This window comes from Musa acuminata, chromosome BXJ3-8 (assembly GCF_036884655.1).
Source record: "Musa acuminata AAA Group cultivar baxijiao chromosome BXJ3-8, Cavendish_Baxijiao_AAA, whole genome shotgun sequence".
Lineage (NCBI taxonomy): Eukaryota > Viridiplantae > Streptophyta > Magnoliopsida > Zingiberales > Musaceae > Musa > Musa acuminata.
In genome coordinates, this window is record NC_088356.1 from 11,968,611 (window position 1) to 11,994,900 (window position 26,290).

General features: G+C 43.0%; 3 protein-coding genes across 4 annotated transcripts; 2 read left to right on the forward strand and 1 right to left on the reverse strand.

Annotated features, from left to right (window-relative positions):
• Nucleotides 1-1,328: 1,328 nt before the first annotated feature.
• Nucleotides 1,329-4,422, reverse strand: LOC103994974 (phenylalanine ammonia-lyase-like). The gene is made up of 2 exons (XM_009415450.3): nt 3,511-4,422; nt 1,329-3,191 (listed from the first exon to the last, which is right to left on the reverse strand). Exons 1-2 carry the CDS (start codon nt 3,888-3,890, stop codon nt 1,442-1,444), a joined length of 2,130 nt encoding a protein of 709 aa, XP_009413725.3. The 5' UTR covers nt 3,891-4,422; the 3' UTR covers nt 1,329-1,441.
• Nucleotides 4,423-6,759: 2,337 nt separating this feature from the next.
• On the forward strand, nt 6,760-15,635 carry LOC135645536 (uncharacterized). 2 transcript variants are annotated; one of them, XM_065164023.1, is made up of 15 exons: nt 6,760-6,935; nt 7,016-7,514; nt 7,693-7,770; nt 7,869-7,924; nt 9,731-9,850; nt 9,958-10,028; nt 10,267-10,360; nt 10,571-10,783; nt 11,825-12,079; nt 13,984-14,092; nt 14,494-14,561; nt 14,845-14,914; nt 15,009-15,083; nt 15,187-15,278; nt 15,361-15,635. In XM_065164023.1, the coding sequence occupies exons 2-15, from the start codon at nt 7,215-7,217 to the stop codon at nt 15,440-15,442; spliced, it is 1,683 nt and encodes a 560-aa protein (XP_065020095.1). In that variant the 5' UTR covers nt 6,760-6,935; nt 7,016-7,214; the 3' UTR covers nt 15,443-15,635. The 2 variants fall into 2 exon arrangements, with proteins under 2 accessions (XP_065020095.1, XP_065020094.1); XM_065164022.1 differs by having other exon boundaries at nt 7,075-7,514.
• A 4,290-nt stretch (nt 15,636-19,925) lies between these two features.
• On the forward strand, nt 19,926-24,588 carry LOC135584291 (auxin response factor 18-like). The gene is made up of 6 exons (XM_065161828.1): nt 19,926-20,144; nt 20,255-20,521; nt 20,617-20,678; nt 20,760-21,914; nt 22,976-23,871; nt 24,303-24,588. Exons 4-6 carry the CDS (start codon nt 20,814-20,816, stop codon nt 24,358-24,360), a joined length of 2,055 nt encoding a protein of 684 aa, XP_065017900.1. The 5' UTR covers nt 19,926-20,144; nt 20,255-20,521; nt 20,617-20,678; nt 20,760-20,813; the 3' UTR covers nt 24,361-24,588.
• Nucleotides 24,589-26,290: the final 1,702 nt, after the last annotated feature.

A 26,290-nucleotide genomic window follows, 5' to 3' on the forward strand; every position in this document is an offset into this window, starting at 1 on the left:
TTTCGTCATCTGGATCTACATATCCATTCTCTATTAAGTCCCAAAGATCTTGAGACTTGAATAGAGTCTTCATTTTGATACTCCAAAATTCATAGCATTTGCCCGAGAAGATGAGGATAAGGGATTGAGACATGGAATTGCCATTGAAAGCCATAATGCCCACATAAATGTTGGGGATGGAGGAGCAAGGAAAAAATAGAATACTACGATGCAAGTAAAAGAATCCTTTCGATTCAAAAAAACTAATGTAGTATTTAAAAACAGAAGGATTGACAAGAATACTTATAAGATACCAAATGCACATACTCTCTATATCCTTACTTCATGAACTATGGTCCTATTTATAGGACCTAGTTGTAACCACCCTATAACTACTAAATCATGATTATGATATTGAAATCATCCCACTAAATCATGATAACTATCTAGATAACTATGAATCAAATCATCTTCCCGGTAAGAGGAGTTCAGTGGGTATGTGTGGAATCATAAACTCTTCTTCATTCTTCATGCCTCTACTTCCTTTAATTCTGCTTTTGCGTCCTCTTCATGCTTCTACTTCCTTTAATTCTGTTTTGCGGACGCAAGTTATGTATATTCCACTTGGAAGTCTGTAAAAGATCACCAAGGTTAGAATCTGAGACATACTAAATTGCAGTAGTTCTTTTTATTTTAGCATACTAAATCGAGGCGTTTCTATGTGCTTAGAATCAAGAAATGGTCATCGAAAGTTTTGTTGAGGCTGAGATCTTTGGATGGTCATGCCCAATGTTCCCTTCCTTATGAGAAATAATGGAGGCATGCATGGCTAAGGGGTGCGCCAATAGGTGCGAACGGTGAAAGAAACTGTGGCGGAACATATAACAGAGAGAGAGAAGAGCAGAGAGAACGTTAAGGTTTCGAGATTTTGATAGATGATGAAGCAGTTAAACTTTGTTGGTATTGACTCAAATTTTATATAAGAATTATTACAGTAAATTCTACGATCTTAACGATACCGATTTATAGTTTATTTTTTCTGTTATAATTATTCGATGAGATTTAAAAGTATTTTTTTTATGAAATTCATGTTATTAATAAGTCAAGATCCATATTCTTAATGTTATTATGATCTTCTGATTATTCTGAAAAAGACTTATTATAAATCTATTATCATTATTAATGATAATGAAAGTTTAAAGTAGATTAAGTTTTTAACATATAAATTCGATCTGATTAATATTTAATTTTTAATAATAAATTAATATTTTGATGAAAAATTTGTCCCCCGCCTCCACCTTCCCCAGCATTTCAAAGCAGGAATGCTTGCTCAAATTATTTAAACAGCAGTATAGATTAGAAGAAGTGAAGGGAAAAGAAGAAGCACAAATCGCCAATTATTGCAGCGCTTTGGGTCACTGGAAACACACAAGCACTCGCCCTGCCGAAACCTGCTTCCCTTTCAGCAAATGGGAAGTGGAGCGCCATTCCATTCCTTCAAGCACTCGAGAAGAGGATCGATCAGCTGCCCTCTGTTGATGGCCGCAAACACCTTGTCGAACTCCTCGCCCGGCGACCGCACCTTCTCGCCCGTCAGGTATGCAGTCCCGAGCTCCTCCCTCACAAACCGATACAACGGGTAGGACCTGCACTCCCTGATCCTGTTGGCGATGGCCGCGCTACCGTTCTCGACCGCGGCCCTCGCTGCCTCCACCTCCTTCGGCAGGACGGCCTTCAGCTCCGCCTCGAACTCGGCGATCTTTTGGAAAATGGAGGTGCCTGCGTCCTTCCCCTGCTCGCCGTTGTTCAAAGCATGCTCCACGAGGACCATCCTCAGCTTGGGCATCAGACTGTAGGTCGAGCTGCAGGGGTCGTCGATGTAGCTGAAGACGTGCTCTCGGTCGACGACCGTCATGAGTTCCTTCTCGCAGAACCTCGAGGGATGGAGCTCGCCGTCGGCGCCGGTGGTCAGGACCCTCTTGGCGACTCGGCTCACCGTGTTCGTGACGGCCTTCTTGAGGTTCTCCTCCAAGTGCCTCAGATCGATGGCTTGGCAGAGGGCGACCAAGTAGGTGGCGGACATGAGCTTCAGGATGTCGACCGCCTCCGCCGTCTTCCTCGAAGAGATCAACCCCAAGGAGTTGACGTCCTGGTTGTGCTGCTCCGCGCTCTGGACGTGATTGGTCACCGGGTTGGCGAGGAACTGGAGCTCGGAGCAGTAGGCAGCCATGGCGATCTCGGCGCCCTTGAAGCCGTAGTCCAAGCTCGGGTTTCGCCCGCCGGAGAGGTTCGACGGCAGGCCGTTGTTGTACAAGTCATTGTCGAGCTCGGAGAACTGCGCGAACAGGAGCTTCCCGATAGTGGCGAGGGCCAAGCGGGCGTTGTCCATGGAGACACCGATGGGCGTGCCCTGGAAGTTGCCGCCATGGAGGGCCTTGTTCCTGGAGACGTCGATCAGGGGGTTGTCGTTGACGGAGTTGATTTCCCTCTCGATGGACTTGGTGGCCGAGCGGATGACTTCGATCTGAGGCCCGAGCCACTGCGGGGAGGTGCGGAGGGCGTAGCGGTCCTGCTTCGGCTTCTGCAGGGGGTCTTGCTCGTGGAGGTTCTTGGCCATCTTCATGTAGGAGCTGCCGTCGAGGATGTGCTCCATGATGGCGGCGGCCTCGATCTGGCCCGGGTGGTGCCTCAGCTTGTGGGTGAGGTGGTCAGTGAACTCCGGCTTACCCTGCATCACCTCGCAAAAGATGGCCGACAGGACCTCGGCCAGGACGGCGAGGACGTTGGCCTCGTACAGGACGACCGAGGCGAGGCCGGAGCCGACGGCGGTGCCATTGACGAGCGCGAGGCCTTCTTTGGGCTGCAGCTCGAAGAACCCCCGGGGGATGCCGGCGCGGCGGAAGGCCTCCGCGGCGTCGACGGTCTCCCCGCCGGGGCAGAAGGCCTTGGAGTTGGGGCGGCCGGTGAGCAAGGCGGCGATGTAAGACAAGGGAAGGAGGTCGCCGGAGGCGGTGATGGTGCCGCGGAGGGGAATGCAGGGGGTGATGCCGGAGTTGAGGAGGCTGGCCATGGCCTCGAGGATCTCGAACCGGATGCCGGAGTAGCCCTGGAGGAGGGTGTTGATGCGGACGAGCATGGCCGCCCTGGCTGCGGAGGGCGGCAGCGTGTGGCCGGACTCCCACCCGGAGCCGAATATTCCGGCATTGAGGAACCTGTATCACGAAGAATCGGACGACCATAAAAAATTCTCGAACCAATCACATGCGGAGAATCTTAAGCATCGCGCGAAGCACCGAACTCGACCGATGCATGGATGCAAGTTCACAACTAGCTCGTTAATGTAGCCGCTCCATGAATGCATTCACGTTCACAAGTGCATGAATGCAAGTTCACAACTAGCGTGAAGAACCAAACACATGTAGCCAAATTCGATCGATGTAGCGGCAAAGCATCCTTATTCAACCTTTTTTGTCCTTCCTTATTTAGGTACCTAAGCCGACGAGGTAGAGATAGAGAGAAGCGGTAAATCACCTGATGAGCTCCCTTTGGAGGGCTCCTCCTTCCCTGGTCCTCCTGTGGCAGGTGGCACCGAACCCGGTGGTGACTCCATAGCTATCGGTGCCCTTGGTCATGCTGTCCATCACCCACTCGCTGCTGGCGCTCACCCTGTCCCTCGCAGACTCCGACAGCTCCACCCTCACCGCACTCGAGTGCGCCGCCATCGCGACAGCCGCCACCTGGGAGATGTTGAGCGTCGCGCCCTCGAGTCTCACCAGCGGCTGCCTGAACTCTTCCACCATCCTCTTGACGTCATCGAGATGGCTCCGGGTCATCGCCTCGGCCGCGGCCCCCCAGTTCAGGGGGTCCGCCTTGATGCACGGGCCGTTGCCGACGCCATTCTCAACCTCCATTGTCAGAAGCACAAAGAGCAGAGAGCGAGAGAGCGAGAGAGAGAGAGAGATGTGCTATTTCTCTTGAGGAGAGAGGTGGCAAGGGAAGGCTTAAAAGAGAGAGGAGTGGTGGGAAGGTTGTAATCGGCATAAGCTCTGGACCGTTGGATGGATCAAGAGCAGATGATCCTGGTGGTCTGGAGGAAGTTCCACAGACCAAGTTTAGATACACTGGTAAGGGGCGAGAAAATGGAAATGCATGCACTCCTAATTCGGGCAGCTTCTCCCAGCCGTTTGGGAGTTCCACTAAATTAAATTAGATACACTGCTCAGGGGTGAGAAGTTGACCACAGCTGCATTTCCTAGGCAAAGCACTTTCAGACTGCAACTAAAGATTGCTGGCTAAATATCTTGATGAGAGAGAGAGAGAGAGCAGAAGCAAAGTCCAAATTCTACCAAACTATATTCTGCTCTGGAGTTTATTACAGATGTGGTGCATAAGTACAAAAGTATATCAAAATCTACATTGATCATACACGACACATCAATTAGGATGTTATGCTGCCTCCAACAGGAAAGCCTCCACCAGCCAAGGATTTAAACTTGAGATGACTGCGAAGAAGAAGAAGAAGGACATTGGTGAGATACACTTCAAAGATCTAAAGCTGTCACTAACTTACTGACGATAATTTCCTCGAGTAAACAAGGAATCAATGGTACTACATTAGACAGATTGTGGAATATAGACTCAGCTTATAATTTCTTTTTCTGAAATAAGAAAACGATATATTTCAAGTGGTTATCCTCCGTGAAATCTCCATGCACACGATCAGCAGATACAACACTAGATGAATATAACACCATCAAACTACACATAGTGTAGCAAGTACTTGACTTTTGCTAGGAGATAAAGGATGAACTAGTCAAATAAAATGGCTCCGATGAGACTGAGATACCGACTATAGAAACAATAAAAGGTCTGCTTCGAATTGCTGCAGAAACTAAGTACATCTTTGTATCATTAATATATGGCAGAATAAATTTGAAACGATTACTGGATCTACGCACTCTAAAAAGAACAATCTTTAATGAAACCTAACAGAAACAAAAAAAGATGGAAATATCACCTTTCGTAAAACGCAATTGCAGATCGAGAGCCATTGTAGCAGACGAACCACAAGAAGACGAGGATCAGCATGTCTATAAGAGTTAAGAATGCCCACAACCGTAGAAAGGATTAAAAAAAAAAAAAGAATCTTTACATACTCTCAATATGTATATCGAGAAGAAGAAGCAGCAGCAGCAACAGATTGATGTTCTTGAAGAACAAGAAAAAGGATACTGAAGAGAAATCGCTCCCACCGATCCAGCATGTAGAGGCCCATCGTCACATTGTACAGATGCAGCTTTCGGCTGATCCAATTCATGGATCTTTTCCTTCTCCTTCTCCTTCTCTTCCTTTCTTTTTCTTCCACTAGCAAAGCTGAAGAGCAAACGGGGAAGAGATCTGCTGGTTGTGGGTTTCAAGAGCTGATGGATGTATATATCAACTGGTTTCTCCAACCCCGTCAACAGTCAGAGATGGTGGGAGAGGGACGACGAAGACGAACTGAGCACATAGAAACCAGAGGTGGCTGCACCAAAGGAGCTAAGCCCGTCCGTTCTTGACGACTTAATCAATCAGTCAAAGTAACTTCATCCTTACGTTGGTCTAAACCGCGTCCCAAGTCAAATCGGGAACGTTGCTGCGTAACGTTGACTTTTGTGCGAAATCCGAAGGGAATTGTTCTTTCTTCCTACCTGCGGTGATCGAAGGACACGAGGGGAAGTGAAGACTCTCTCTCTCTCTCTCTCTCTCTGCTCATTTGATGTTGTAATAGTGGAGAATAATCAACACATTTATCCGTTTAATATTTTCAAATAAAACTATGAGAAAAATTTTATTACATAAAACAGTCTACCAGATGCTCAAACATTGATTAGAATATGAGATTTACAACTATTTGACTATCTAATTTAATCGTCTTATTTCACGAAATAAGAGACTTAAAATGGACTATTGATCTATATCAAGTAATATTGTAATATTCTGATTTGTTCTCCCATAGAAAATAAATTAAATTTATTTATAATAGTATCATGAATACTCTTTGTGAAATTAGATTTAAACATTTTGAATCCATGATTCATTAATGTAATGTTAACAGACCAGAGACTAAAAGACACTTAAAAATAGGCTTGAATTTTTTTTCTTTTTATTTTTCCTCAGTAAACGATAAACGATAAAAAAACATAAAGAAAGAGCATGAAAACTAAAGAGGATGTAAAGCTTTCTTTACCTAGAACATGACTCCTGACTCCTTCATGCGATCTCGGCAATATAACGAGAGTGATGAGGTAAAGGTGAAAACTAAAGGTAATCATCTTTTAGAAAATAAAAAAAATATTATGCAGGAATAAACTAAAAATAGAAATATTTATTTATTATGATTAATAACAAGTAAATAATCTATTTATGCCCCAAAAAAAGAGTTTTATAATAATTTAATTTCTAACAACATATAACGTGCAAATATATGACGTATTGTTCACCGATCGACCTATTCATGCGACCATGCGTTCATAAAATTATTAGCGATCAATGATTAAGATGACCCACTCTCCAGGGTCCCACATCTTTTTGCCACGCTGTACAAGTCGACTCACATTAGCTCGGAAACAGTACCACGTGCGACCCATTCCCATACCTTCGCAGTGACTGGAGGCGACAACGAAGCTCACGTGGGGCTAACGTGGTGCGCCACCGTTCACTGCAAGCGGTAAGCAGGTAGAGTTTGGCGTTCCGAATAAACGAGTAGGCAAAAGTATCGATCACACAGCCCTGCGAAGCCGCGCCATCTATCGCTCCGGGCCACCCGGTTCCGCCTCTAACATCTCTTCCCCCAGCCAAAGACTATTTACGCTGGTCTCCGTTTCGATCCCTCGCGTAGTTGGAGCTCCGATCTGGTGTCATCACGCGAACTCTCCGGATTCTCGTGCATATCGGAGATACGATCGACTCCCAAGGTAGCGCCTTGGAGTTTCCTGGGTTTTTTCTTGTCATCTGATTCTTTCATGCTTTTCTATTCCTTGTCTTTTCAATTTAGGGTTTCGGCGAGAGGCGTGTCAATGGTTTGAGATTGATGCGTTTTCGTGATCTTTTTAGAAAATCTGGAGTTAGCCCTTGGATTCCTTGCGTTGGGACTCGAAACGGCTACCAAATCCGATCTTTTAAGGGTTTTCTTGGCTAAATCTGAGGGAATTCGTTGAGGCAAGGCATAAACATTGAGTTTTGAGGCGTGGGAGATGTACCGGAGCGTGGCCACCAGCGCCACGCGCGGCGGGATGGCGTCGGATAGCGGAGATGTGGTGGTGACGCTCGATCAGGTGCCGAGGTGGAGCGATGCGGACCAAAGGTATTATGGCGGCGGGGATTCTTCGTCGCCGTTCTCCTACTTCTCGGATCCTCTGACGTCGCCTTCTGGAGCTGACTCCGGGGTGACATCGAGGTTCCCTGTGGATCACGAAATCAATTCGAAGATTTATCTTTGGCGTGGCAACCCATGGAATTTGGAGGTTGATGCAGTCGTTAATTCCACTAATGAGGTGAGAGTAGAATTTGGTCTGTGTTAGAAATATTTCTCTAGCTTTAGATGATGATCCTTCTTTCTATCTTTTTGTGTTTTCTTCTTCATGGACCGGGTTTGGACTATATGACATTCATGAATAGCTAATGAACTTTTCTGGAGGATGTAGGGTTGACGTTGTTTAAATTACCTTGTAGAGCTTGGATGAAGCACATAGCAGCCCTGGTTTGCATGTTGCTGCTGGCCCAGGTCTTGCAGAGGAATGTGCGTCATTGGTATGTGGTAAAATCATGAGTCATCCTACTGGCTGCATTTAAATTCAGTTCCTTTATTCCTTGAATTTATAGTCATTAGCTTGGTATGATTTTTGCAGGGCGGTTGCCGAACTGGGATGGCTAAAATTACCAATGCATATGATCTCCCTGCTAGGTTGGTGTTATCATTGTCTAGCATGAGAATGCATGCTTCTGAAATAAAAGCTCATCATTAACTATGTTATTCCAATTATATTATCTTGTCTAGTCAATATTATGTTATACCTTAATCTGCAGATTTAAGATCACAAGATAAGTAGAATCAATTCTTGGTTCATAAATTCCTTTTTGAAGATAGTGCTGCCAAAATATTGTCCATGCATCAACATGGCTACTTCTGTTATCTATTGATTGTTGTAATTTTCTTTGTGTAAAAGTTGCTCATGTTGAGGAGTGATTTTGTGTTACGATGTATACATTGACAAAGCCATTCCAATGTCATAATTATATCATCACAATTCACAACAACAAATTCTGATAGAATTGGTTGGGTATTTTCATCGAACTTATTTCCTTATCTAGTGATTAAGAAAATGCTCACTGTGATTAACACACTGTCAGTAAAGAAAGAACATGTTATAAAGTTATGCACCTCTTCCTCTATGTACTGATGCTTGTGGATACTGGATTTCACATGCAAGGAATCAATTATTGAACCTAACATGCCTGGACCCACATCTGAAATTGATGAGATGGTGCCATATGTGTTTCAATGAAGTGCTAAGCCTTTATATTTCATGTCTAATAGCAACAATGCTTTTTCGTTTACCTATAGTTGTATTTTATGGTTTGTAAATAAGCACTCTGGGTCTGAGAAATTCTGGAGAAAAGAAGAGAGCATTTTTGCATAGTTGTAGTGACAATGCCCCAATTGGAGGCCTGCTATGCACACAAAGACAAGCATACACGCAAGCACACTTGTGCACATGCAGACAGCATTCTTTCGTATACATGTCCTTGGTTATTGTTTGACAAATTGACATAAAGGACACATCTAATTGACTAGCATTCCAGTTAATTGAGTCACCCTTCTCCATGACTACCACTGTTGCTTCACTCTTACATCTGCTTCAATTTAATTATTTGTAATTATTTTTATCCAGTCTAGTTACATCATGTCCACTGTCTTCTGGCATGAACCTGGATAAATGAGAACCCAAAAAAAAGCAGGATGTGGAGAAACATATCAACAAGGAACATTAAGTGTGATAAGTCTATTGAAGGGTTAATGTTTAAATTGTTATAGTTGCTGTTTTTTTCAATAACGTATTGTTCTAAGATTGGAAGGTAGTATGTAATTTTTCCCAAAAATTCTCTATGCTTTTGTGTACTCATGTCATCGTTCTACTATCAGAAAACACACTCCCATGCATGCTAAACAGTCCATGTCTTGCTATAAAGGGTGCTTCTCTGCTCATTATCAGTGACATGGGTTGCAACACTCACATGATTCCCGTGCTGCTCCTACAATGGCATGTTATTCACCAGCCAGTCCATTAATATGCACTATGCTTGGCTTCTTTCATCTTTGTATTTGTGTCCTTATGGGATGCAACTTGTTGGTGACTTGTACTCATTTCATAATGAAATTTGGTGTGGCATCTGATTGAGCTGCGGCAGATTACCCTTGAGGTAATGAGATAAGAGTTCACTATACTATAAGGTAATAGTGTCAGAGAGAACACTCAGGCAATTTCTGTGCTTTATGAGTCAGATTTTTGGAGTAAATACAAAGTTATAAAGGTTTTTTGTAATAGCTTTTGTCGAACATTTGATTATCTCTTTAATCTAAGCTTTGGTGAATATATATATTATGAAGCAACTCATGATGCTTGTATGCATTTTCAATTCTAAATTTTCCTATGTACAACGGACTTGTGATTGTGTTGACCTGGAAAGCATATTTGCTGTGATGTTGCAGGAAGGTTATTCATACAGTTGGCCCTAAGTATGCTGTCAAGTACCATACAGCTGCAGAAAATGCTCTTAGTCACTGCTATCGTTCTTGTTTGGAGCTCCTAATTGAGAATGGATTGCAAAGGTAGGTTTTGTAGATTGCAAGTATTAAAGTGGAATGTTGTAGATATTCTTCAGTGTTCGCCTACATTTAATATGTCAAACTAAACATCCTTTAACATCGTCATGCAGCATTGCCACTGGTTGTATATATACAGAGGCCAAAAACTATCCTCGTGAACCGGCCGCACATGTTGCAATAAGTGCGTAATGCACACTCCTTGACAGTGGGATATCCTATTTAGTAATTAACATAAACAAGTCCTTGTGGTGAAATCAGTTCATCACATTTATATTCATATTTTTTTCTTTTACATTCATATTCTTATATGTGATGAGGCATGCACATGGGGTAATGATTGCTCTATGTTGCTTCAGTTATGGTGCTTTCTTTGTAAACAATTTGTTCATGCTAATTATTTATCTTTGTGAGTTGTATAGGGACTGTTAGGCGGTTTTTAGAGAAGCAGAAAGACAAAATCACTGCAGTTGTTTTCTGTACCACCACATCATCAGACACAGAAATATACAAAAGGTACCTACTTCTAAAAGCTACAAGCTTGTTATAAACATATCGATCTGGGAACTTGGATAATATGTATGATAACATCAGATGACATATCCATACTCTTTCATTTAACTTTCATGGCAGACATAGTAAAGGGCAGTCAAGGTTCCTCCTTACATGTTGTAACATTAATTCATCTTTCTGTGTTCCTTTCTTTGACTTCAATGCACTATGAAGGTTGCTTCCACTTTACTTTCCGAGAGACAAGCTTGAAGAAGAGATTGCAGTTTCAAAACTTCCAGCTGATGTCGGAGATGAGAATGGTGAGACAATTATCGATGAAAGGAAAATCAGAATAAAACCTTTGCCTGCAGTATCTGCATCTACTCCAAAACCTTCAACAGCCACGTTGGATCTTCCAGTCTCCGATGTTGGACTGACATTGAGACGGTTAGTTAAAGCTAAAAACCATCTATTCATATGTTTTGTGACTTTATTAGTGTACCTCACATCTGTGATAACAGATGCAAAGATCACTGAAGTTCCTTATAGACCTAGAAACCAAATCAGAACATTATAGTTGAACCTAGAGTGACATATACATGCATGCATGGACAAGGGGGCCTTTGTACCTTTGTCAGCAATGGAGGGCCCAGATAATGAGGAAAAACACAACTGGCTTCTGTTATATGTCTAATGCTTTATGTTTCACAGTTCATGCATTAAGTCAGTTCTGCTAATGGTAAAGTCTGCATACATCCTTCATCTGCTACATGTTCCTTGATCCGCTTCCATCCTTTTGTTGTGTATAAAGAAAAGAGTCTATGCGTTTGGCTGCCTCCTATGGCACTATTTTTGTAAATGGTAGCAACGCACACAGGTTGTCGACTAATAACCTTTAAAGGCTTTTTTTCATTCTACTCTTTGCAGTAGAATATTTTAACAAGCTAGAGATTTAGCAAGTATGGAATCTTATTCTTCTACTGAACATCCTCAATTGACATGGTTAACTTGCATGGTAATGGAACTTTAAAAACATCAGATGGTTGTGATACATACAGGATTATGGATTACCTCAATAAAATGCTCACTAGTTGTTGCTTCACACTTTGTTTCTTCCTTTTCTTAGTGTACATATGTGACAAAGGAATAAGTTTGCGTCACTAGTTTTTAGCCTTTTTTTGCTTTTAGATGGTGGAAGCAGCTGGAGATAAAAGGAGGCCTCTTCTTGTAGCATTTTTTAATCTTCTTTTCTGTAGTTTTCTCTTTTTTACTTTTGGTTTTTCTTTAGCAATTTTTTGGAGCCTCTTCTGCATCTGTGGTCCTTTTCTTTTTCATGTTTGGGACCTGGAGGATTGAGGTGGTTGGGCTTCATTTTCTGAAAGTTCCAAGACACTGCTGTTTGCTGGAATAAAAAAAAGGGAGGAATATTTTACTATACACATTATGAGGGTGTTTTTGCTTTTTTTTTACTAAGCTGTATTCTTTCAGCAAGAATTCTTTCAGCTTGGAGTCATACCTGGATCCTGCATTTATGTCATTGATTAAAGATCCCGACCAAAGAAGGAAAGAGCAACAGGAAAAGGCTGCCCAAACACAAAGTGGTTTCAATTGTGCTAAGCTTCTTGGATTTGGTGATCTTGGTGGCCCTCCATTATCCGCTGCTGAAGAATACTCACTCCATTCCAGATATCTTGCAAAAGCTAATTCTCTTAATCTTTCAGATATTGCAGAAATGAAGATAGTGTAAGTATTTTTTTATACATATAGAACCCACTTATTATGCAAGTAAAAGGGCCTTCTCATTATTAGTTCAACTCTTGCTATAATAGGTTCGTCTCATTATTAGTTTCTTTGGACTATGCCATGTAGAACTTAATGGGTATATAGCAATATATAACTTGTTTTTTCATTCAGAAAAAGGTGTAAAGCTGAGATCTGTTAGATTGTTCTTATGTTAATTGCAGATGCATTTATGACTTTGCACCAACTTCAAGTGTTGGCATGCTTTATGCAAGAACCAAATAGATTCTGTGGATCTTCTGCCTCATGTTCTAGTTGCTCTTTTACTTAGTATTTTCATATGGATAGAAATATTGTTTATCAGTGTTTGAATTATTCCTTGTCAAGCCACTCTGTTACTAAACATAACTGCATTAGAAAAAAAATCTCAAGAGTGGCTTTATGCAAGTTGATTATCTAAGAGTCCTTTATTAACTTTCCATTCTAAACCCTATTTTCAGAAGCCCATGATGGGTCCAATGCATTTTCTCTTGTTCAATGATTGGCGTGTTCTTTGTATTTGTTGGTCATGTTGCAAATGATCTTTTTTCTTACATATGTCCATGTTGCTTGCTTACGGCTTTGGATGATGTCATTGCACCAATGATAAACTCCGAGTAGTGATCAGTGACTAGTGAGAAGATAATACATATTGTCTACCAAGAGTAACAAGAAATCTACTGAGCTTTCTCTTGAGATTCTTATAATTGTGTTCACTTGGTTCCCTAGCCATTGTTATTCTGGCAACTAGACGAATTGTAGTTCTGCTGACCAAGGAAATTTTTGCTATCGAGTGTGTCTAAGGGAATATGTATCTTCTCTGTAAATTTACATCATATCCTTGCTCAGAAGACCGAGGAATCCTCTTTTTAGTTCCAGAAAGATGTTGATGATGTTACAAACTTTGACTAGAAATGAGATTGAACTTCTCGATATGTACCACAATGATTATCCATTTGACGAATATGAATCTCCGCATGATGATAGAATATAAATTTATATTTGGCTCCCTTTAAAATGTGTTTCATAGCAGTTGCTCTTAATAATTGGCCTATTAATCATTATAGATGCTGGTAGCCACTGCTGTATCTTAAGAGTGTCTGGTTATAAAGTTACCTTTGTAGCAGTTATTTATTATTGTTTTTGTATGACTATCATATTTTTCTGTTGCAAATCATGCATGAGATGGAACAGCAATTATTTAAGATTTAGATCATAATTCAAAAATCTGAGAAGGCTCAACAAAAGTTCAGCCAGTTATCAACTAGATGCGAATCATCTCAAGTAGGTCCAAGTTTAATTCCAAGGTAAATTTATTCGAGACAGGTAACATCAGAACATATCAGAACAAACTAGCCTAGGATTTATGTCAGAGATTAAATCCAGGTGCTACCTTCTTGGAAAATTTAATGAAAGCCACTTCTATTTGTTAATTTCACTTTTTTTATCCATCGACTTTTTGAAGGTTTTCTTTAGATACTACTTTTTGGACATCTAATAACATTTGACACAACTGATCATACTTGGGATGCCATCTATCCATCAGATTGCATCTCTTTTTCAACTCCTCTTTAAGAGACACAAGTATTAGCGTTTTTGGAAAAGAAAAGTTAAACTGGGAAAACATGGCCGAGGACCTATAGAGGAGATAACTTGAAGTGAGTAATTGACAATAATGATAACAGAAGAAATAGGAGTACAGATCTAAAAGTAACAGACTATAGCATACTTCATGTGTTGTTTATGTTCACTTCTCTAGACATTTTTAATGAATATTTATGAACTTAATCTGGTGATTGAATGTGATTTTTTTTCATTATGTACGCCTTCTCCATATTGTTGATCTTACTTTTATGTATGAATTTCAGTTACCGTGGTGGTGTCGACAGTGAGGGGCGGCCTGTGATGGTTGTTATAGGAGCTCACTTCCTTTTGCGATGCCTTGATCTGGAACGCTTTGTCCTGTATGTTATAAAGGTATTGAGTTATAAAGAAGTTGCTTTTCAGGGTTTGTTTTCATGTATATAATATGACCATATGAATTTAAGAATGTGCAAATTATTTTCTGGGTGATTATTAGTAATTAAAATAAGTCCTTTATCATCATAATCATCTTATGTGACTGATATGTTACATTTTTCATATAATTATTCCAATAATTTGGTAATTTTGGGTAAATAATTTAGTATTAGAAAAAATATAATCACCATAGAGAGCTCATGGTAGATTGTTCAGCCATCTGCCGAGATATCATATTTAGTCTTCTTGTAGTTTTGCAGTCTCATGGTTAAACACAGTCTGTGCTTACATGGAGTTCTTTGCAAGATTTTCTATGCTGTGATCATGCCTTTCGGAATAAAGCAATATTCTTCTTGCAGGAGTTTGAACCCTTGATTCAGAAGCCTTATAGCATTGTCTACATTCACTCTGCTGCCTCCTTACAAGTGTAAGTATGGTATCACTTGAGGATGTTTGAATCCCAAGAGATTATACTCACATGCTCCATAAAGAAACTGATGACAGTAATGCCTCTGAAAATATTAACTGTTGTGTCTTACTAGTTGTATGAACAACAAGAGCTCCTGGTTGATTTCCTACACCCATGCTAGTTCACAATATGCTCACTTCACTTAGTGCCTACATCAAGCTTGCAGATAGTTGAATCATTGGCTATTTGCCTAGTTTCACCTCTTCTTCTCAATGGTCTCATGTGTGATGCTACTACACAGGCAACCAGATTTAGGTTGGATGAAGCGCTTACAACAGATACTCGGTCGGAAGCACAAGCGTAACTTACATGTATCTATTTTTAGCTCGAGTACTCAAATTTTCAGCTGACTGGAGTTGTTACCATGTTCAGGCTTCTTATAATGCTATTTCCATAATGTTGCAGGCTATATATGTTTTGCATCCAACACTGGGGTTGAGGACAGCGGTCTTTGCTTTGCAGCTCTTTGTAGATGGAGAGGTATTTCTTGGCATGCATAGCTCCTCTCTTTATTAGTAAAATATGATAGCTTATTGTGTTCACGTTATACTTGGTATCTTTTCAATAATCGTGTGCTTCTTAGGTATGGAAGAAAGTTGTTTATGTAGATCGACTCTTGCAACTGTTTAGATATGTTCCTCGTGAGCAGCTGACCATCCCTGATTTCGTCTTCCAGTGAGTGCCCGAAGACTCCCTTGGTTTCCAGTTTTCAGTTCATAAATGAAAATTGCGTCAGTTGATGAATTGATCTGTGCAGGCATGACCTCGAGGTGAATGGGGGTAAGGGCTTCATCGTGGACCCAAGAACAAAGTACATATATCAACGAACCCCTGCATGATCAGATGCATTCCATGGGCTTTTCTGCTTTGGCATTGTCGTGTACACAACTCGGTCTTTTCTTTTTCTTTTTGTAATTTAGTTTGTTCAAAGGTATTTTTAAACGTCCCGAGTCACCTCCCATGATGTTTTGAAGGCTATAATTCTTGTTATGAACCATCTGAAATGACAAATAAATGGTATTGGTTATGATATACTAGTGTTTGCAGAAGTGCTGCATGTTTTTGGTCCTAGCAATCTCTGCTTTGTTGATCTGAATCAGAAATTTTATTGCAATGACTATTACTTTTCCAGAAAGATGGCATCTCTGAGATGATATCATCATAACAGCAATTCTACAGACTTGGTCACAATTTCTTGAGCATTCAGGAAGAAAGGAGCCATAACTTTTGGCCAACATTATCCTTGTGTTTGTCAAAGGAACATGTTCTGCGGCCACTTCTCATTTATTCTTCCTACAATGTTCTCCGTTTCAATGTTCATCAAGTGCTACTGGTATGCATCAAGGCCTAGTTGTAAACCTGTCAGTGGTGTCTCCGAAATACTAGGGGATATCTTTAAGCAGGTAAACTTTGCTTGCCATGTAGAATTTACTGTCTGCCCTCTGTGTCTTGTAAGCTTTTCTATCCTGCATATTACACAGTATTATGGCTAACAAAAACTGTTAATAATTTATCTCACCAACATCCAAAATTGTGTTCCCTCCCCACCCAAGCTTGTATGTGGTCAGCTCCAAAGCCTATGCTACCGTTTACCTGCACCTAAAGTTTGTCTCATGTCTCGAGTAATCAATCACACACAAACAAATGGTTCCAATTCATTGGGCTTGTCGAGCTAAACTCGGCAAACCCAAGATCAAATCGTCTTCAATCCCAAGTGATGGCTTTGGGACCATGTCTTCTCTACTCTACTTGTTCTCGTTGCGCCCCCCTCTTGCACACTGGCCATCTTAAAGATCACAATTAATAAGCTAGTTTGGGGCCACTGTTTTCTGGGGATTAACTATGTGTGGTGATCACAAAGTCAAGACTGCATGGAGAAAACCCCAGTCAATGTGGGCTGCTGTGGCCTGCCCTGCCCCCTGTAACCAATATGAGGTTTAGCTGTTGGGATTTCTTGAGCTAATTAAAGATTGAAGTTTAGCACATGGAAGTGTGTTCTTGAAACTGATGAGCTTCTGTGCCAACATATATTTCTCTGTTAGCTACTCGATGTAACACCAAATTCTTACATACATACATACATATTGTTGCCGGTGAGCCAAAAGGCAAAGATGGTGGAAAAGAAGGCAACTTGAAGATCATTTGAGCTCTGTCGCATGACATGGTCGTTGCCTGCCCAATCTTGTCTGACAGCCTGAGGCAATGAATGGTGTTGCCTGAAGACAATTAATCATCACAGCATATGACAGATCTGGCATTTACTTCTTGCAAAAGCTTGTATGTGTGTGTGCGTGCGGGCGCTGAATCAGATGAAAGCCACTTGGTGGCAGCTGACCATGATCACCAATGATTCCAGTGTGAGCTTCTTGCAGAAAGTACACACAGCAGCTTAGCTTCTGTTCATGAGATGCACATGAAAAAGCTTGCTTCGGAGTGGAGTGGCGTGGCGCGCTTCCCTTTTCTCCTTTAATGCAATGGGAGTTGATGTCTAACATCAGCTACAGTGATTGATTGTCGATCGACTGATACCAACACCAACCCAAATGCCAGTCGACTCTTTTATGAGATTTATCCTTAGAAAAGCTTAATCGAAAGAGACAATGAGACGAGAAAAATGTATTGACATATATTTAGTTAGCGTTGCCATTATCGTCTTCTAAAAGAGAGAAGAAAAGATGGAAAGAAAGAAGCCATCGGCACATCGATGATCTCAATCCCCAACGAGACAGACTGAGTGGAGAGACAGCCAACGCAATGGACGCTTGACGAGCTTGGCCGCACTCATTCACAGCCACCGAGACGGGGGTGTGATGAGTGCGTTCACGTGTGCATGTCCCCGGTGTTGGCGTGCAGGCCGTGGAGTGCATCGAGGCCGGAATGTGCTCCTTCCCTGAACCCGCCGGAATCCGTGTTCTTGGGACGACACCCCACCGGCCTCCGCACATGAACAGCTCATCTCCCTCTCCCCACCCCCACCCCCACCCCTAAACAAATCAACCGCTTCATGTACTACGTGTTCGAGTTGCTGATGGAGGAAGTCACTGCCGACATCGATCCCAATGATCAGATCGCCCACGCTTGCGCCGCCGCACCAGGAGATGAGAATGGGTGTTCATATGAGCTGCTGCTGCCGCTGCATGCAGAAAACCTACCACTGGGTTGACCCGACACAGCGTGCATGTACGTTTAAGATTTCCATTTCTGTGTCCACGAGTCGATGTTCCTAAGATTTGCATTTCATATACTGGTCAAAGGCAGGTGAACAGCTTCATCGATCACGGATGGCGAGACAACTGGCCCAGCCATTTGAGCTAGTGAAGGACCACATGATCCTGGTTGACTTTTTTCTCTCCTCGACAAACCATCTTGGATCCAAAGACCATCCTAACTCCTGTTCTTGGGCATGACGGCAGATGACGCTCATGCAAACGCATCCAACCCACCTACCGGTGCGGGGTTCTTTAACACCGAAAAATTATGTGAAAGATAAGATAGACTAAACTCCACTGTGATGTGAAGGAACCCTTTTGGTTTTTGACTCCTGACCCGAGGAAGAAAATGCATCATCATTTGTTGGTACACGAATGAATCTTTCCCGATTTATTCTACGCCAACCAATGAATTCATGTGATCTTAATTCGACGCTATGTCCGAAGCACAGCAGCCGAAGTCTTCTTAATTTAAGGGACAAATCCTTTCGGATAAGCATGACCTCAGAAGTCTTGTTCTACTCGAGTCATCGATCGGAAGAGGACAGATTGTTCTGCTGTCGTTGTTTCACGATCGACTTGTTCTCTGTAAATTGACGTGGAGCTCTGATGAATCTCGACTCTATTTGTGTTCTTTTTTCTTTGGATTCGATTGGATTAAATTATCCAAGAAATTATCGGAATTATGGGGTGCCGGCGGAGCAACGCAACTGAGCGACAGAGATTCCCGGGGAGGGGCCCGACGAGAATGGGGGATTCCCGCGTGGCTGGGCCTTCTTCCACTCATGACGCGACGCGCGGGCCGTGGCGCCGACGCATGGCGTCCTTCCCACGTGGCTCGACTGCGCCTGACGCATTCGTCTCGTAGCTGTCAAACCGAACCCACCACGGCAATTTGTGGATAGATAATGACCGTGGTGTGGCCCACCGACGGGCGCAACGTTAGCGGGGACGACCGCGGGGGCGGTGCGCGTTGACGCTAAGGCATCGGAGATGGGCTGTCGTCTTCCGCCCCCGCCGCCCCCGCCGCGGGATCCACCAAATCTGTCTCCTTCGGAATCGATTCGTCGCCGATCCCCTCCTCCATTAATCGCCGCACTTCTCCCACCGGACCGGTCAACAAAGCGAGCAGAGGCTCGTCCGCAACAACATCAAACCCTGGAATGAGCTTGAACTCGTTCCGAGGCATTAGGCATCGGTGGAAGACGACAACAGCTCGATAAATGGATGGATTGATTCCATCAGTCGATTTCTTTGATGTCCTCCTGTTTCATCTTGTCCGTTTAGCGCAACACGGCAAGCTGTGGTTGGCCGCCTTCATGATGCATGCAGCTCACGGGATTAGAATCCAGTGCTGCGTTTTGTTGTCATCTTCATCAGCGAGAATCTTGGAGCGAACAGGTCGCATCAGCAGCAGCTTCCCAACATTTCCAAAGCAACAGTCTTCGCCGAAGCCGGAAGAAATCGATTGCATGCTGCTTCTGTCGATTGTTTAGTAATCTCTATTGCATGCATGCTTGATTTTGTCTGACTTATATATATTATTCATGGAAACTCGGAAAAAAATCGTAGGCAAAAGCCACAGTTTTGCACGCTGGGAAGACGTCAGTGGCAGTGTTGTAAAAAGAGATAAACACGAAGGGGGAGTTCGCAGAAGGAAGCGCGGAGTCGCCGAATCGTCCGGATCGGCGAGTAATAGGCGACGCGGTCGCGTCGAGAATTCCGTCATCGGACCAAAAGATCGGGGGTGGAATTAATGACACGCGTCGCCAAAAGATTCCCTCTTGGAAGACGTCAAATCCAACGGTACAGACACCAGATCCTGTGACACGCGTCGCAAAAGATTCCCTCTTGAAAGACATCAAATCCAACGGTACAGACACCCGATCCTGCTCCCCCGCTCCCGTCTCCCCTCTCCCGCGCTTGCACTCCCCGTCTACAGTATCCACAACGGGGACGTCATATGAAATTAAACCCCCTCAATAAAGAATTCCAATTTGATTTCTTTATATAATAGATTGGATTCTTTTCTCTCGCTCTCCGTCTTTCCCCTCTTTGCCCTTTCATTGCGCCGCGACGCAGCGAGAGAGAGAGAGAGAGAGAGAGAGAGAGAGAGAGATATATAGAGAGATCCATTTATAATAACAAGGATTCGAGAACGAGGGCGACCCGCGGTGTGCGAAGAGCCTCTCTTTCCATCAATCGCCAACGAATTCGGGTGATTCTTGCTGTAATGGGGAGAATCTAGCAGAGGATAGGGGATAATTGGTGGAAAGATTGCATCTTGCGTTGGATTCGTGGGGGAATAAGTTCCTTAGTCGTTGTTACTTAGGTATGTAGTCTAAACTTGTTCCTTTTATGTGGAGTGGAGAGTTTTGGAGAAGAGAGACGCGAGGATTGAGATTTCATTTTGGTGAATGACATGGATTTTGGATTTTGTAGGGTTTCGGGACAGTAGGGTTTGAGTTGAGGAAGAAGTCGAGTTGTAATTGTTCTTCTGATCGGATTTTCTTCTTGGAGATCTCAGCGGAGTGGAGACTGGGTTTTTGCAGTCGCTTCGACTTCGAGGAGGCGGTTTTGGGAAGAAGAAGAATTTTTCTTTGCTGCTCCATTCTGTATCTGAAATTTCTGTTCTTTTTCCAGTCGCACCAGTTCTTCTCAGAGCATCGTGAGCGGTCAGACGTCAAGTCTGACACCATAGAGCTTGAGGTTTTTTCCGTCTCATTTCTGTATCAAAAGCCCACTTTGCAGTCTTGTGTGCGCGTTCATGCTGTATCAGTGTCCATTTTCTCTCCTTGTTTCAGGAAGCCTAGTAAAGGAAGGAGTCTTGTGTCGGGAGGAGATGAGGAATTGGCTTGATTGAAAGGTGAGAATTTTCTTAGGAATTCCTTCTTCTTGGGTGATATCCTTTCCAATTTTACTAGCAGAAAAGTGTCTCTTCTCACAGCATCCTCCGAGGACTAGGTAGAGTTGTTCCCTACCACTTGCTTTTGGCAAATCCATGAAAGAACCACCTATGAAGGACAACGACAAATGCCTGGACTCTCAGCTCTGGCACGCCTGCGCTGGCGGAATGGTTCAGATGCCGGCCGTGAACTCCAAGGTCTACTACTTCCCCCAGGGTCATGCCGAGCATGCCCAGTCAGCCGTGGACTTTGGGACTTCGCCACGGATACCACCACTCATCCTCTGCAGGGTGACTGCAGTCAAGTTCAGGGCTGATAAAGAGACAGATGAGGTCTTTGCCAAGATCCAGATGGTTCCCATCAGTAACAGCGAGTCTGACTATGGCGAAGGTGATGGTTTGGGTCTTAACGAATTTGATGCACAAGAAAAGCCTGCATCTTTTGCCAAGACACTGACCCAATCGGATGCCAACAATGGTGGTGGATTCTCTGTCCCTCGCTACTGCGCTGAGACCATCTTCCCCAGGTTGGATTACTCCACGGACCCCCCTGTGCAGACCGTGATTGCAAAGGATGTACATGGTGAGGTTTGGAAGTTTAGGCATATATACAGGGGCACACCACGGCGGCACCTGCTCACCACTGGCTGGAGTATCTTTGTAAACCAGAAGAAGCTGGTGGCCGGGGATTCAATTGTGTTCCTTAGAGCAGAGAATGGGGATCTCTGCATCGGCATCCGGCGTGCCAAAAGAGGTGGGTTTGGTGATGGTCCTGAGACTCCAGGATGGAATTCACCAAGCGAAAGCGCTATCTCTGGCTATGACAGCTTCTCTGCCTTTCTGAGGGAGGAGGAGAGCAAATTGATGGGAGGTACTGGTGGGAATTTTGCCTCCAGCGGGGGTATGAGAGGAAGGGGGCGAGTGAGGGCAGATGCTGTCATTGGGACAGCATCACTAGCAGCTAGTGGACAGCCTTTTGAGGTTGTGTACTACCCGAGAGCCGGTACACCTGAGTTTTGTGTAAAGGCTGCAGCTGTGAGAGCAGCGATGAGGATCCAGTGGTGTCCGGGGATGAGATTTAAGATGGCTTTTGAGACTGAGGACTCATCTAGAATTAGCTGGTTCATGGGGACTATATCTTCAGTTCAGGTTTCAGATCCTGTAAGATGGCCAATTTCACCATGGAGACTTCTTCAGGTAACTTTTTATGCTGCATGCATGCTTGTTATGAATTTGTTTCTTCTTTGTATCTCCATTCAGTTTCACATTCATTTTGTTTTTCTTTGCTTAGTTGTCTAAGAAAGATATAATATAACTGACAAAATACGTATTTTTCGATAAAGATATAGTGAAGAAATTCTTAAGGGATATCTTGGGATATCCTTTTCTTATTAAGATGCAATTGTCCATAACTCTTGAAGTTCTTAATTGTGTTGACTAGAATAAATTTTTATTTTCCTTTGTATTGATTATTGAACCCATTTGTTGTCTATAATTTTGTTGTTCTATATAATCTATGATATAGCGGTGTTCCATTGTTGACAAAAGATTATTATCTTTTGTTTCATTTTCAATTCTACAGTCATGTGGCAAATGATAGGGCTTTTATCCGTGGAAGTTGGAATGTGTGATGTGCTTGTAATTTGAATGATTCTCTCTTAAAAACAAATCCATGCTGTGTATATGCTTGTGAACATTGATCACTAACCCGTCAGTCGTTAGATTAATGACATTATATGTCTCCCGCGGCTCTTCCTGATCATCATCCTGAAGGTTGTATTAGTTGTATTTTAATTTGTTGGCACTAGAGGATGTATTTATAAATAAAAAAACAGCTCAAATGATGCCTAGGCAATACTTTTGAGTGTTAAATATGTAAGTAGTGGTTCAGTGTGAGATGTGTCTTTTTGGCAGGGAGCAAACTTCTTTTCCGCCAGACAAATTAGAGTATCTCCTGAATAAATGGGACAAATCTATTCTGAATTTATACATATCTGCTTATTGGAGAAAGAAAAGTAGAGTTCCATTATGGTTATCTTTTCATAACCTGGGGTCCTGCTGATGAGCATGAACAAATCTTTGGTTCATTTGCTATAATAAATATGAACTCATAAAAACCTCAAATTGTGCTTCCGTGATTTCTGTCACAAGATTGATGGTTATTTGAAACTGCACTCGACAAGTGGTACTCTCACTTGACGGTTTATGTGTGTTTTTCAATTTGAGTATTCTGATTGTCCCTTGAAATGGATTTACAGGTGACATGGGATGAGCCAGACTTTCTACAAAATGTGAAGTGTGTGAATCCATGGCTAGTTGAACTGGTCTCACACATGCCAGCCATAAATCTTGCACACTTTTCACCGCCCAGCAAAAAACCACGGATCCCTCAACACCCTGATTTACCCTTTGAAGGCCAATTTCCGACTCCAATGGTCGCTCGAATCCCCCTTCGGTCCGGCGACAGCCCCTTTTGCTGTTATTCTGACAGCACTCCTGCAGGCATACAGGGAGCCAGGCATGCAAATTTTGGTCTACGAAATCTCCACCTTAACAAACTGCAGATGGGTCTATTCCATGCTGGGCTTCACCGGGTTGATCAAGCCACTCCAAACTCAAGGATATCCATGGGTGTTATTGTCGGCAATCCCACCGTTGATGATGACTTGTCTTGTTTGCTAACAATTGGTCATCCTTCTCAGAACCTGAAGAAATCATGTAATGGAAAGCCACCACAACTGGTGCTATTTGGGCAGCCAATTCTCACCGAACAACAGGTATCTTTGAGCAAATCTGAGAATGGAGTCTCCCTTGGTGCGACCGGAAAAAGTTCAACAGGTGGGGATCTCAAAAAGACAACATATGCATCTGGTGGTTCTGGATATGAAATAGATCGGAAGGGGTCTCCTGAAGCATTCCCAAGTTACAGGGATCATCGAGCTTCAGAGCTTGGTCTTGAGTCTGGGCATTGCAAGGTTTTCATGGAATCTGATGATGTCGGTCGCACTCTTGACCTCTCAGTCTTTGGCTCATATGAGGAACTATATGGGAGGCTTTCTGGCATGTTTGGAATTGAAAAATCAAAGATGATGAACCATGTGTTTTACAAGGATGTGGCTGGTGCAGTTAAACACACAAGAGATGAACCATTCAGGTGAGGACCTCGATCACAGTTTTTGCAATTTTCAGGAAGACAATCTCTTTTACTTGTAGGATGTTATCCACTAATCCCCGCCTTTTTCTAGTGTAATTTCGCTTCATAATTTCTTTTAGCGAAATCTGGAAGTTTTCAAATGTTTTATTTCATTTTCTTAGCAACCTTGCGTGTCATCATCTTCATGAAACAGATTATGTAGATCTTTGCCTGTTTCACGCACATCGTATGTTATTATATCTGAAATTAACGATGATCAATCAATTCCTATGCCTGTTGTAAAACATTTCATGCAGCTGAGCATGTTTCTTCATCTTACACCTGCGGTTTGCTAGATGTAACTTGTGGCAACTAGGTGTTCATGAGAACTTAACATGTGCTATTTCTTATGGGAAATAAGCTAAAAAAAATCATTATTTCATGTGTTGTAGTGACTTCATGAAAACAGCCAGGAGGCTGATGATATTGACAGATTCAGGAAGCCGATGACCTGGCAAGGTAGCAAAGGTCTCTTGCCAATCGTACAGTCGAACTAACAAGCCTCTTATTGAAGTACCAAGATCATAGGCACTTCATTCTTGGATGTTATGTAACGTAAGTCAGTTTTCCGAATCAATTCCCAGCATGATCTTCTTTGCAATTGAAGACTAGATGGGATAATGTGTTGTTCTTGTTAGGAATTGCTACCGCAAGTGCTTGTGCTATTAAAAGCTCCAATATATTTTGTTTTTGATGCATTTGGGAAAAAAACTAATTGCCATGGTGTCACGGACAAAATTCTAAACGGGATGTTTGATGTAATACTAATGTATGTCCGTGTCTTTTGGTTTGTTCATGCTTTGCACAGCATGTAGAGGGACGGTCGAAGGTTTAACAGTCTCATTTTAATTGAGTTTGATGGTCTTTTTAGGCTTGTAAATAAAGGTTGTGTCATGTGGACACTTGTGAGAGATATTTGGTCTATAGTGGATTATTTTGACCTTTTGTTGTGTAACTGTTCAGAGCTTGTAAAGTCTGTTTGTAATTTGCATTGGCTATGAAGTGTTTTCTGAAATGATTGCTTTCTCTAATCCGTTTTCTTTTTTTGTATGTCCTAAGGGACCATGGGAGGTTTTGGGGAGGCTGACCTTTGCGGATAGACATGCAAGGGTGTCGCACAACTTAGACAAAACCAGCTAAGTCCGTGACAGATGGTATCAGAGCGGGACAAGCACTCATAGAAACACTTGACATGCAAACGTGGGGGACCTAGTTGGGCTGTGTTGAGGGCAATCAGCACGCTCAACCATTTGGGGAAAAACGAGCATGGAGATATAGGGAAAATGAGTTGCTCGGAGGAGCGGGCATTTGAGATTAACATTCAGAGAAATGACCAACCCTTCACCGCAAGAGGCTTGGAAGAATGTGTAGCGTACAAAGGTTGGGATGACAGAGTTCGAGCTACGGCTCGACGTTGACAACTATACTTGATGGTACTTAAGGCAAGCGAGGCGCTTGGTAAAGGATGAGACCATATAAGGTAGAATGGGTTGTTCAACGTCCGAAAGAGTTGTGTAAAGCTTACAAAGGTAAGGGGAATTGCTAACTCGAAGAATTCGATACTCATGCAAAGGCTTACATACGGACGATGGAATGTTCACGGTCATCCTAAGGCAATCGAAACTCGACGCCATGGAGCATTAAAACTTTCTCTTCTACATGAGAAGGATACGTCTGTAGGAGGCTGAAGTGTGCAGCGAGTTCAGCATGTTGCTAGCCCTTGAGTGGTGCAGCAGGGACTGTATTGACGTGGAGTTGCAATCTAGCAAGTGCGTTTGCAGAAAGCAGAACAATGCATAGTTTGTTCACCAAGTCAGAGTAGTCCAAGGGGATGGTGGTCTCCGAAGCTTTCAGAGGGAAGGAAACTAAGAGAGATATTGCTCCAATGGGATAGATACCCAGGAGGGATAAGTCTCGGCTTTTTAGAGGAAGAATCACGTGCAACGGACCGCACATGTTGAGGAGGAGTACCTCAAAAACAGCAACTCCACGAAGCTCTATGGAGCGAGTGAGTGGCGAGGAGTCGTCGCATGATCTCGCTTGAGAGAATGCATTGGTGGATGCATTACGAGATAAAGTGGGGGAGCGACCTAAGGTAACACAAATGAAGGCATACTTGGAGTCGATATAGAGATCAGACTCAATGGAGGGCTGACCCGTGGAATGGTGGGCGCGAGAGCCACCATCAACTCAATGCAAAACGAGGAGCGAAGCAACTGGGGTGTAACTTGGCGAAGCACCCAAGTTGCATGAAGGGAGCCGGCATAGAAGATGAAACATGGAGCGGAGGTACAAAGCTTTCCTTGGACAGAGGTCAAGTACATGAACACTTGCAGAGGCAAGAGAGGGATCATGTCGTTCCATGGGTCCTTCATTCTAA